The sequence below is a fragment of the Mastigoproctus giganteus genome, chromosome 12, assembly GCF_048544385.1.
Source record: "Mastigoproctus giganteus isolate SK-2022 chromosome 12, ASM4854438v1, whole genome shotgun sequence".
NCBI lineage: Eukaryota > Metazoa > Arthropoda > Arachnida > Uropygi > Thelyphonidae > Mastigoproctus > Mastigoproctus giganteus.
The window spans coordinates 80437564-80451360 of NC_143586.1; the positions used below are offsets into that span (position 1 = coordinate 80437564).

The 13797-nt window shown below is 37.3% G+C and overlaps 1 protein-coding gene across 2 annotated transcripts in view; it reads left to right on the forward strand.

Moving 5' to 3' along the window:
- Nucleotides 1-13797, forward strand: part of Vps13B (vacuolar protein sorting 13B) — a 965007-nt gene that overhangs the window by 22053 nt on the left and 929157 nt on the right. For both annotated transcript variants that reach the window (XM_090386413.1, XM_090386414.1), the window contains exon 2: nucleotides 4372-4926. In XM_090386413.1, coding sequence (XP_090242539.1) covers nucleotides 4372-4926 — 555 coding nt within the window. The remainder of the gene's footprint in view (nucleotides 1-4371; nucleotides 4927-13797) is intronic.

The window sequence follows — 13797 nt, forward strand, 5'->3', positions numbered from 1 at the left end:
CAGTTATTGGTTGATTCAACTACTGCTCATCTCAGTTGTCCGAATTATTCACTGTATGATTCCTTTCGCCTCAAAGGTGGTACTTGTGCATATGTCAATTCCGATATTCCCTGTCAGAGAATTGGTAATTTGGAATCTCCTCTTCTCCTCGATCTTCTCTGGCTTAAAATCTCTCTACCTCATTGTGTCAAATTCATCTGTTGTCTCTACAATTCTCCCAACTCCACTAATCACTTGGAGCTCTTTGACTTCCTCTCTTTGCAACTTGACTTTCTCCAGTCCAACTTTCCTAACAGTGAGGTAATTTTCCTTGGTGATTTTAATGTTCACAACTCCAGCTGGCTTCCGTTTTCTAGTCACACCGATCCAGCTGGTCGAGATGCTGAGGCTTTTGCAATTACTAATGCACAGATTGTTCAGACCTTGCACAGATTGTTCATTTACCTACAAGAATACCGGATAGTCCTAACCATGCAGCCAACACGCTTGATCTTTTTATCACAAACAACCCTTCTAAGTACACGGTCTAAGTGAATGGTTCTTTAGGCACCTCAGATCACAACTTGGTGATTGTCTCTTCTCCAATGGAGCCTTTATCTCATGGCTATTCCCAACCTGGTATTGTTTGGCATTACAAGAATGCAAAATGGGATGACCTGTGAGATTTGTTTACTTCTTTTCCTTGGTCGGATTACTGTTTCAAAACTTCGGATGTCAACGTTTGCTCAGATCGTGTTAGTGAAATTATTCTGGTAGGAATGGAATCCTTTATTCCACACTCCACTTTAAAATCCCGTCCTTTATCTAAACCTTGGTTTTCCAATAAATGTGCTAAGGCTGTTCAAGGAAGAATGTTGCATATCGTAATTGGCTTGTTTCCAAATCTTCAGATTCATTTTCTGCCTAAACCAATGCTCGCAACAATTCTAAAGCAGTTATTAATCAGTCCAAACTAGATTTTGAACAGGCTAAGAGTAGAAAACTTGCTTCTTGCCCTAATGATAGCCGAGCATTCTGGTCTCTTGTTAAAGCTATTGACCGCAACTTTTGCCCTTCTCTGCTCCCACCTCTGTCAAATCCAGATGGTTCTGTTGTCACTTCAGCCAAGGATAAAGCTGACCTGCTAGCCTCCCATTTTTCTTCCAACTCCTGTATCAACGATCTTGGTAAAACATCTCCCACCATTCCCAACATGCTCCATTCAATGCCTCCTGTGGTCTTCTATCAAAAGGATGTCAGAAGGATTTTGACAAATTTTGATGCTAAGAAAGCTCCAGGTCCTGATGGTATTTCTCCACTTGTTCTCAAAACCAAACCTGTGCTCCTTAACTTACTCCTGTTCTTTGCCTCCTTTTTTCACTTTCTTATTCCAAAGGTGTTTTTCCTTCTGTTTGGAAATTTGCTCATATCCAGCCAGTTCCTAAAAAGGGTGACAAATCCCTCCCATCAAATTATTGTCCCATTGCAATTACTTCTACTCTTTCCGAAGTAATGGAGAAATCAATTAACCGCCAACTCTTAAACTACCTAGAAACCTTCTGTCTGATCAATGATCGCCAGTATGGATTCTGTCAGTGTCTATCCACTGGTGATATTCTGGCCTATGTTACCCATTTATGGACAAATTTAATGGAAAATTTTGGGGAAACACAAGCAGTTGCTCTTGACATCTCAAAGGCTTTCAATCGTTTTTGGCATAAATGTCTCCTAAACAAGCTTCCATCTTATGGTTTTCCAACTGTTTTTTGCAATTGGTTATCCAGTTTTTCTCTCTGAGGGTGATCGCTCACTGAGGGTGATGGTAGATGACTCTTTGTCTTCAACTTTTCCACTAATGCTGGTGTCCCCCAAGGTTCCGTTCTGTCCCCCGCTCTTTTCCTCTTGTATATTAATGACCTTCTTCCATTGACTGGAAATACTATCATAGTTTTGACGATGAAAGCACATTGCATTCCAATTTCCATTTTGAGAAACCTTGCCCTGCTCAATCAACTTCAACTTCTTGAATATCTGCTACCAGTTCCTTAAATGCCGATCGCCAGGTAATTCTCCAGTGGGGCAAAGACAGCTTAGTTGATTTCAATCCTTCTAAAACTCAGTCTTGTCTTATATCTCACAAAAAGGATTCTTCTGCTCCTATGCTTATCTTTGGTGACACTCCAATTTCTAGGCAAAATGATATATCTCTTTTAGGGATTACCCTGACTTCTAATCTCTCTTGGCACAAGCACATTACAAATATTGCTTCCTCTGCATTTAAAAAACTTGGTTTTCTCTTTCACTCTTGACGTTACTTTTCTTCCAAACAGCTGTTCACTCTATGCAAATCGCAAATCCGCCCTACCATGGAATATTGGTTCCACATTTGGGGTGGTGCCCCCAAAACCTTTCAGGCTTCTAGATTCCATTCAGAAGAAGGCAGTAACAGAGTCTCTCCACTCGCTGTCTCATAGACGTGCTGTTTCTGCTGTGTGCCTTTTCTACAGATACTTCCACGGGCACTGTTCTTCTGAATTGGCTTCTATAATTCCTGCTCTCTCTCTTTCAAAAGAGTCCGAACACGTGCCGCCACCAGCCAACATCCATTTACTATCCAACTTCAAACTCACAGAATCAACTTTTCATCTTCCTCGTTTATTCATTCAACTGCTGTTTTCTGGAACAACCTTTCTTCGTACGTATTTCCTGAAAATTACAGTCTACAGAAGTTCAAGTCTAATGTCAACAAATATCTTTCGTCTTCTCAACCTCCAACCCCAAGCACCGTACTAAGTACTATAGGTTCTAATACCTGTCGTGTTTGCGGTTTTCATAAAAAAATAAAAAATAAAATACAGTAGATTCAAGTTATTTGTTACTTTTCATTTCTTGTAGACAAGCTAATAAATCAATTTTGTTTTTAATGTTTAACTTATTTAAACCTGCACTAATGCAAAATTCAACTTTAGTGTAATTGCAGACATTCATTCAGAAAAATGGAAAACAGTAAAGGATGTGATAATGAATTCTTTTGCCTCATCTTTTAAAATTTTTTTACTGAATGCTTCCATAGTCATATGGAAACATTCACTAACAAAAAAAAAAAAAAAAAACAGTAAAGGATGTGATTATGAATTCTTTTGCCTCATCTTTTATAACTTTGTTAGTGAATGCTTCCATAGTTGTATTTATGTTATGGGCTACACAGTGTCATTCATAATTTTCCAATAAAGTTTTTCTTTCATTATAAATCAGCTACATTTTAAGCATTGGCAGGCTTTTAAATAATTCATTGTACTGAATTTTTCATCAAAACAAGATTAATGGTTTAAGTCATGTTTCATTGAAACAAGACTTAAACCATTAATAATAAGGGAAAATGGCTGGGATCTAGAAATATTTTTGTTATAGTGAAATTTTCATTAAAATGGAAATTAAAATTACTTGTAATGGGATTTCTCTATATTAGTTGTACTTGGTGCTCATCATTGTTTATTAAAGCTGTATGATTTAGTTAGACAATTCACAATCTGTAAAGTCAGAAAATTCTACAGTTGTCTTACAACTGTGAATTTTCTGACTTTAAGGATAAAGTCAGTTGTCTGACTTTATCCTTAAAGTCTCTGTAATTCTCAAGAAAAGTGACTTTTTTTGCTTTCTTCAGTATCATGAATCTGGGTTAGATATTCACAAATCTGTATGTTAGTCTTATATATAGCAGCACAAACATATAACTCAAAACTACAATGTGATAAAATATTTTCATTTTTGAAATCAAGATATTAATATTAGGTAAAATAACTTGTGCTTTCTTCCTAGCTGAAATTTTTTTATAATTTGTTGCCTAGTATTATCAAAGTAAACTCCTACCTTACATGGCACAAATTTATTTACAAAATATACATATAAATTGGGAAAATTATAATTTTGAATTACCTATTTTTGCTTGCTTATTTTTAGAGGCGCCTCCGTAGCCAGGTGGGAAGGAGCAGCAGTGCGTAGCACACGCTTCTTGATTAGACCGGGGTTCGAGCCCGTCACCACCAAATACGGAGGATGCGGAAAGGTCAGGGAATGACCACCGCATATTCTCGGAGCAATATGGCCTTAGTTGCTAATGCTCCTAAAAACCAAAACAACAACAACAACAACAAGCTTATTTTTAGGATGGATAAACATTTTTCAACTGTTATCATGCATTATGATATTAATAATATATAATTTGCAAAATTGAATTTGTTTTATGTCTAAATTACATTTGAAGAAATTGAAATTTAATGAATGTGTGGCCAGATAAATATACAAATTTATTATATATTGAAATTTTTTGTTATAAAGTGTTTTTTATAAATTAAAGTTTTTTTGTTTTTTTTTTTTGTTTATATATTTTAGCTTTCTCTGTGGGGTGGAGATGCTGTGTTTAGCAACTTAGACCTGAAACTAGATGTTCTAGAACAGGAGCTGCAGTTACCATTTACGTTTGTGAATGGCCATATTCATGAACTTCGTATTCATGTTCCTTGGACAAAACTAGTCTCAGAACCTATTGTGATCACTATTAATACAATTGAATGTATTCTTAAATTGCAAGATGAAAATGATTCTTGTATCGATGTTGCCAGTAGTACAAAATCTGGAAGCAGTAATTATAAGTCTCAAAGTGCACTAACAGTTAAGAAAAGATCTCGTAGACATGAAACAATGGAAGCACCACCAAGTTATGTACAAAGTCTTATTAATCGTGTTATAAATAACATATCTATTGTTTGCAACAATCTTATATTGAAATATGTAGAAGATGACATTGTGTTCTCCTTGAATATTAAATCTGCTGAATTATATTGTGTAAATGATAAGTGGGAAAGAGCTTTTATTGATATTCATCCTCATGATCCTGTTCTTCGGAAAATTATTAGTATGCAAGATTTAACTGTATGCTTAGATAAAGTGAGTACAGAATATATATACTTTACACTCTGGAAAATTTTTAAACTGAGAAGTATTTAATATAATTTAATGTGTATAATAACTCCAGATCAGCAATGTTGTAAAAATTCCAATGAACAAATGATGGAGTTGTGGCAGGAGAGAGACAGTTAATTAGAATTTTATATATACATATGCAGACCTGCTACTAATACAAATTTCTGTGCAAAATTTATGAAAAATGTTATGAATTTTAGTGAGGTTTGTGGTAGTATTTCAAGTACACATATCTGTTTGTTTTTTCAAATTATGTATTTGAAGTGAAGATGCATACTACCAGGTGATTTTTTTTATTCATCATACTATTTTATTTATCAGACCATCATAAAATATTGTTAAAAACAGAAATTAATGCTTGAACTATATATTTAGCAGTGTTTGGAAATTTGCCACAATACATTCATTGTGACCACATTTATCAGTAATATGCTGCAGTTGGAGTGTGAAGTTGTGAAGAACATGCTCCAGCATTTCCTCTGATACAGAAAAAATTTCATCTTCCATTCTTTTCTTCAGCATAGGAATGGTTTATGAATTCTTCAGAAACATGCCTTCTTTGAGATAACCCCAGAGATAAAACTCGCTCGGGTATAAATCAGATGACATTGGAGGCCATGTCATACACCTCAGGGCAGTAACTGGAAACCACCCTGTTGTCAAAAATTTCATCCAGGAGCTCCAGGACAACTATGCAGAATATTCAGTGTTGCCAGCCAAATCTACAAACCTTTCGCCACAAAGTAATGATGTCGATAAGAAAAATTTGAAGCTTGTAAAAATACAAAGAAACAAAATAGTATGATGAATAAAAAATCACCATGTATATGTTGTATGGCAGGTAGCCTTACCATATTCATATATAACACTATCTTCGAACATATATTGAGACACTAAAAATAAAAAATAAAAAATAAAAAATATTTGGGGCTGAAATGACCTCAACCTATTCTCAAACTTTAAACGGGTCTGGCTTACTTTACTTGAAGCCTGGACGAAAGGATGTGAGTACCCAGTGGGCCACTTTTGGTAAGCAGAACTGGCACTGTGGGATGAACCAAAAGCCAGGTTACGGTTCCTGATGCAAGATGCTAGAAAAGAAAAGAAAAGAAATATTTTGAGTGTGACCCCAATAGGCTTTAATGACATCAGTTAAAGCTCTCTGAGGTGTTGGGGGGGAGATGTCCAGTAAAGTGGTTGGAATCTTGTTTTGCTCCTCCTCCTGCCATAAAGATGCATTTGGTTTCTGCTTGATATAAGACATCAGTTCTGGTTTTCAGTTTTGTTGTTCTAAAGCATCCTAAAGGTGTTCAGTTGGATCCAGATGAGCTCTCTACTGGATGGAAGGTTTTCCCCATTATTCTCATCAATCCATTGTGGTATCACAACGTGTTTGAGGAGACTATATCGTGCAGAGCAGGGTTGCACCAATAAGAAAATTACCCGATTACCAGTTAATAAGCTTCTGTTAATTGGCTGATTACTGATTAATTGGTCGATTAGTCATTGCAATGCTTTCCCCCCTTAATAGTCAGCAGCCCACTGAAAAAGTCACCTATTCCTTAATTACAGTACAGTATATACAGTCAAATATCAATTAAATAATACTAATATAAGGAATATTACAATGATTCATATCTAGGAGTGTTCATTACAGAATTAGTTACATATCTGTAACTAGTTCTTTTAGACCACCTTTCGGCAAGCATTTTTTTGCATCCCAGCAACACAGATACATCATTTGCATCTCAGAAGCACATCCCTGGGCCAAGTCAGTTAAACATCAGTCACGTGACTCCTACTTCGATAGTCAGCCCATATCACTTGAACCCATTAAGAAGAATTGCAACTCATGTAGAAAAAATTTTTTTTCCTACTTAAGTCTTTCTACATTGTCGCGCTATGGGATAGACTTTTGGCAGCGCTGGGGACTTCGACACCAATGAGTTCAATGGGTTTTATAGGTAAATTAAAGTGATATTTTGTTATTAGCAGTATTAATAATGGTGTTAGAATACATATTGATGGTTATTTTTGTCAAACTTGGGACCTGAAAAAGTCATTTATAAGCGGAGGATGCTTGGAAATTTGGAACAAAAGCCAACAAGAGAACCATGGAAAATTCTGGGAAACTTACCCGACAAAATGTTTTGCCACTACTACAGTTTCTCGCTGCATTTTCGGTAAACAGACGATGCATGTTATCGGTTAGTTTCATGTGGTTCTTGGTTCTCGTGTCAGTTTTCTTTACCTTTGTCCCATGTATTCAATTTGTTTGTACACCTTATTAATCCATAATGTGTTTCTAATCTTCCTAATATTTTTTTCAGATTAAATTTTATTAAGATTTAAGCAATACTGTAGTCGTAAAATTAGCAGAAGGTATACTCTATGAATATCTTAAGATATAAAAAAAAACATTTTAGAATTCAAAAGTACATCACCAAGTGTGTCAAGACTCAGGATTTCTAAGAAGTATAAGCTAAAAGTTATAATGATTTATGCACCAACATCAAGCCATGATGATGAAGAGGTTGAAGAAATGTACACAGAAATTGAGTCTTCTAGACAATCAGAAAACCCACTACACTATCATTATGGGGGACTTCAATGTTAAGGTTGGAAAGTGACAAAACAATTATAAGTCTCAAAGTGCAGAAAGGAACTATAGGAAATTTTGGAATTGGTGAAAGACTTGTGGAATTTGCAGAATCTCGAGGATTGTCAATAATGAACACTTTTTTCAAGAAAAGGGTGAACAGAAAGTGGACATGGAAGAGCCCAAATGGATTCACAACTAATGAAATTGACTTCATCCTCACTAACAGAAGATATATCGTGAATGATGTTACCGTCCTGAACAAGGTAAATGTTGGAATTGATCACAGAATGGTAAGATGCACACTTGATATAGATGTAAGAAAAGAAAGGAAAAAACTGACTCGAGTAAATAATACGAAGGTCTCTGAGATAACAGAAGAAGAGAAAAAGCAGTATGTACTGGAACTTAAGAACAAGTTTGAGCTTCTGCAGGCGGCTCAGGAATAGCATTAGCATTAGTAGAGGCATTTGATGCAAGAAAGCAAACTTATGCAGCATCAGCCAAAAAAAAAAAAATAAAATAAATAAAAAAAAAATAAAGTAAAATAAATAAATAAAAAATACCACTTCCACTTCACCCCTCTGTTCGTTCGAATTACCTGTCCAGCTGAGCCTTAAACTTATTTAGGCTATCAACTTCCATGACAAGGGATGGAAGTCTGTTCCACCTACCAACCACCCGCTGGCTAAAGGCAAATTTCCGCACATCTATCCTACATCTGTCTTTCCTCAATTTGAATTTATGCCCTCTCAGGTGATTATTCTGAGCTAGAGGAAGAATCCCACCAGCATTGAGCATGCTCAAACCATTCAAGGCTTTATACACCTCTATCAGATCACCTCGCTGGTGCCTAGTCTCCAGACACTGTAATTCGCAAAACTTAAGCCTTTCTTCGTAAGAGCACCCCTTTGTTCCATTCACTAATCTTGTTGCCCTTCTCTGTACTCATTCCAGCAGCTCTACATCCTTCTTGAAATGAGGCCTCCAGACCTGTATACAGTACTCTAGGTGTGGCCTGACCATTGCCTTATACAAGGGAATAATCACCTCCTTAACCCTGCTAGAAAAATTCCTATATATCATTGACAATACACCATGAGCTACTCTTGCAGCCCGTCTGCACTGCTCAGAGAACTTCATATCTGCCTGCACAACCCCCCAGGTCCCTTTCATTCTCTACCACTGTCAGTGTAGTACCACAGAGTTGATACGTTGCTCTGAGGTTGCTGTTTCCCATATGTAGTACTTTACATTTGTTAATGTTAAACTTCATTTGCCACCTCCCAGCCCATCTGCTCAACCTTTCCAGATCCTGTTGCAGCAGCATAGTGTCAGTAGTGTCCTTGACAACCCTGCCAACCTTCGTATCGTCTGCAAACTTGGACATTAAGCTTGATATACCATCATCAGTATCATTTATAAATACAGAAAACAATAAAGGACCCAATACTTAACCCTGAGGGACTCCACTAATAATATTAGTCCATGATGAGCAGTGTCCATTGATTACCACTCTCTGTCTTCTCCCCCTCAACCACCCCTTTATCCATAGCAGCAATTTGCCTCCAGTGCCACACTGCTCCAATTTGTGCAGCAGTCTTCCATGTGCAACAGTATCAAAAGCCTTTCTAAGATCCAAGTATATAATATCAAAGTTATTCCCTGCATCCAGTTCTTTTGTGACTGCATCATAGTATCCAATCAAATTGGTCAGGCAAGACTTCCCCTTAACAAAACCATGCTGTGTCCGAGCTATAACTGAAGTCTTGTCTAGATGATCCTGCAGTGCTTCTTTAACCAGTGCCTCCATTAATTTTCCGGGAACAGAAGTTAAACTCACAGGTCTATAATTACTTGTGTCAGCCTTTGATCCTCCCTTGTGAATTGGGGTCACATTTGCGCATCTCCAGTCCATGGGTACCTCCCCTGAGTCCAAGGAAGCTCTCATAATTATGGCTAAGGGTTTGCTTACTTCCTTTGCTGCCTCCTTTAATATAACTGGATAGATCCCATCCACCCCAGGTGCCTTTCTTGTGTTTATCTTCAACAATTTCTCCTCCTCTTTACTCTCAGTTATTACAAGATTCTCTAGCTTACTGCTTGAGTTGAATACACCTCTGGCATTCCCCTCGTTGAATAACTCCTCATGTGTGAATGTCGATGCAAAATATTCATTTAGTTTGTTAGCTACCTGAGCAGGGTCATCAACAGTTGACCCATCGATATCAAGTGGACCAATCTGATTCATCCCCTTCCTTCTAGAGTTTACATAAGTAAAGAACTCTTTGCTGTTTTTCTTTGCATCCCTTGCCAAAGATTTTTCGTAATCTGCCTTTGCCTGCCTAACCTCCTTTGTAACTTGGTTACAGATCAACTTGTATCTATCATAGGCTTCTGTGTCATGTGTTAATTTGTATGTATCCCATGCATGTTTCTTCTCTGCCATATGCCTCATTAGTTCATCTGACATCCATTTAGGCCTAAACCTTGAACAATATTTCTTAGTTGGTATGTAAAGCCTAGCAGCTTCCAAGATAAGTTCTTTGAATGCTTCCCATTTTGAATTTGTTGTTGGTAACATCATCAGTTGATCCCACTGTATAGAATTTAAATACTGTCTCAGTCCATCGTAGTCGCCTTTACGAAAGCAATACCCCTTCCCTTTACCCCTAACGGTAGTTACCTCTTTGAGTAACTCCCACTTCAGAACACTGTGATCACTGCCACCTAGTGGTTCATTTATCTGTAGATTCTTAATGCATGAAGAATCACTACTGATAATCAAATCAAGAGTATTACTCCCTCTAGTTGCCTCCCGAACATGCTGATGTAGAAAACAATCATCCAATAAATCCACAAAAGCCTTGCTAGTGTGTGAGTGACCAGCCCCCAAATTCCAGTCAATATCTGGGAAATTAAAATCCCCCATTATAAGACTCTGATTTACTGGCCCACTCTATTTCTCTGTACAGTTTCTTATTATACTCGTAAGAGTCATTAGGCCTATAGCACACTCCTACTCTCAATTTTGATCTCCCAATGCTTATGTCACACCAAACTGACTCGACACTGCACTGTCCAGCTATGTCGACTGGCTTCACTTCCTTGGATTTTATGTGTTTTTTAACTAATAGCATAACCCCTCCTCCCTTCCTATCCTGTCTATCCTTTCTGTAGACATTGTACTCCCCAAATTCCAGTTCTGCATTCCTTATATCTGTGTGACACCACGTCTCTGAAATCCCAACAATATCTGCCTTTGATGTTTTAAGCAATACCTCAAATTCATCAAATTTATTTACTAAACTCCTAGCATTGGTGTACACGCAAGTATACATGCACCTGCTCTTCCTCTTAGCCACCCTAACACAACCCATGTGTTCACTTGTACCCTCATGATTCCCAGCAGTCTCTGAAATATCCTGCATCTTATTTTCCAGGCTGCTGCTCATTCCAATAGAAGCAGTGCAAGAATCACTTTCTCCTCTGCCAGTGGCTACTGTTAATCTATTAGTCCTTGTATCCCCACAATCTAGCAGTTTTCCGACCCACCTAACACTGCCTCGATAGCATCAGCAAACATTCTTGCACCCTTTCTATTTAGGTGTATCCCATCCCTGTAGAAGCAGTCTCTCCTGTTAACAAGTACAGACCAGGCTGAAAAAATTCTACCCCTTGAGCCCTGCACAATCTTTCCAGGGCCGAATTGATCGACAGGGCTCTCATCATATACTCCCTCCTATCGTGTCTGGGCAGAATTGCAGACACTTTCAAATTCAACCCTAATTCACTGCTTTTTTTCATCAGTGACCTGTACTTGTTAAGTAATTCTGCCGGTCTCCTACTCTTAATATCATTATTGCCAACGTGTACAACTATATCACCTTTTGTGCCCTTAAAAGATGATATCCGCTCTACAACGTCATCAACCTTTGCCCCTGGCAGACATACCCTGGTCCTGTTCCACCTATCAATAAGATATCGATGAGGAATATTACAACTTTCTAAAAGTGATAAAGCCCAAGAAACCTATAGGTAAAAAGAAATCCAAAGAAGGAAAAATTAGTCAATAAACACTTGTCATGATGAACCAAAGATGACAAATGAAGAGCAAGAAAAACACTGACAAGGAGAAAATTGAGTATACCGAGTTATGCAAAGCCATTAGACAGAGACTCAGAGAGGACATAAGAAAATTTAACACAAGAAAAGTAGAACGAGCATTAAGGGAAAACAAAGGATCTAAATCAGCAGCCATGAGCAGTAATACAGAAAGACAAATGATACTGAAACTGAAGAACAGCAATGATGTGCTTATAAATAGCAAAGAAGGCATAATTCAAATAGCAGAAGACTACTATAGAGAATTATACAAGGAGCGAGGAAATGATGCCAGCAGTGGGAAAGATGGATCACAAATTAGTAACACATACCCGATATCCTTCCTGATGAGGTAAAACATGCATTGAAGAAAATGAAGAATCAGAAATCCCTGGGGGGAAGATGAAGTTACTGTAGAGTTGTTAAAATTGGGAGGAAGAGACATGACCCAAAAACTGGCAGAACTCTTCACAAAATGCATTAGAAAAGGTGTGACGCCTAAGGAGTGGAATAATGCAATCATAGTTTTGTTGCATAAGAAAGGAGATAAATCAGAAATTGGAAATTATAGACCAATTAGCTTGTTATCCCACATCTACAAGTTGTTCACAAGGGTTATTACTAACAGATTAGAAAGAATACTTGATGAGAATCAACCAAAAGAGCAAGCTGGCTTTAGGACAGCATTCTCAACTATGGATCACCTTCACGTAATGTCACAGCTAATGGAGAAAGCAAATGAATATAAAACACCATTATGGTGTTTTATATTCATTTGATTGTGGATTATGAAAAGCCATTTGACTCCATACAGCATAAGGCAATGTTTCGGGCAATGGAAAGACAAGGCATAGATAACCCATATATTATTATTTTGAAAAAAATATATGAGAATGCTACCTCCTTTATTAGCCTAGACAAAGACAGTAGTAAATTTAAAATTGAGAAAGGAGTTCGACAAGGAGACACAATAACTCCGAAGTAGTTTACTGCTGCCCTTGAGGAAGCTTTCAGAAGATTAGACTGGTTGCAGAAAGGAGTCAATGTGAATGGAGAGTACCTAAACCATTTACGATTTGCAGATGACATTGTGGTCATAAGCCACGATCCCAAAGAATCAGAGGAAATTCTTAATCAGTTATGCAGAGTTAGTAAGGATTTTGGACTAAAGATGAATATGGCTAAAACAAAAGTAATGATGAACAAGTATGCCACAGAAAGGGATATAATGATTGAAGGAGCAGTAATTGAAAAGGTGGAGTCATATACTTATCTGGGACAAGTTGTTAGCTATAATAATGATAAATGGCTTGAAGTCAAGAGAAGAATAAATTTTGGATGGATAGCATTCAGAAAATATAGTTACATACTGAGGAGCAATATCCCAATTTGTCTGAAACTTAAAATAATGAACCAATATATACAGGACTATACATTGGTATACAATGGAAGTCCGCCCTAAGTCATGGTGGACTTCCATAAGTCCACCATGACTTATGGAAGTGAAACTTGGGCACTCACCAAAAGAATGGAAGAGAAGCTGAGAACTACACTGCGAAGAATGGAACGAATTATACTGGGAATCAGACTGTTAGATTAGAAGAGAAACACACGGATTAGGCAGCAAACTCAAGTAAAGGACATTCTTATCAAAACTAAAGAACAAAAATGGTCTTGGGCATAGCTCGAAGACATGATGACAGATGGACTAAGAAAATAACAGAATGGTGCCCAAGAGGAGCTAGGAGAAAACCTGGAAGACAACAACCGAGATGGACAGATGAAATTCATGAGTTTGTGGGTAGTAAATGGTTGCACAAAACAGAAGGAACTGGAAAGTTGCTGGAGAGGCCTTCATCCTGCAGTGGATTGAAAATGGCTGATGATGATACTCTATGCATGTTACGAAAAGCAGAGATATCAGGCATATTAATCGAATGTGCATATCAGGCATATTAATCAAGTTCGCTTTGGCCACATAGAAGTCGCATAAAACTATAAGTATTGCCTAAGACTCAAATTCTAATAAATTTATTTTTTAATTTTCAGTAAATATTTTAATAATATTTGTGATTTTCAATCTTTCAAAAATCAGAAGGTATAAGCTATTCACCTACAAAAATTCAAAGGGT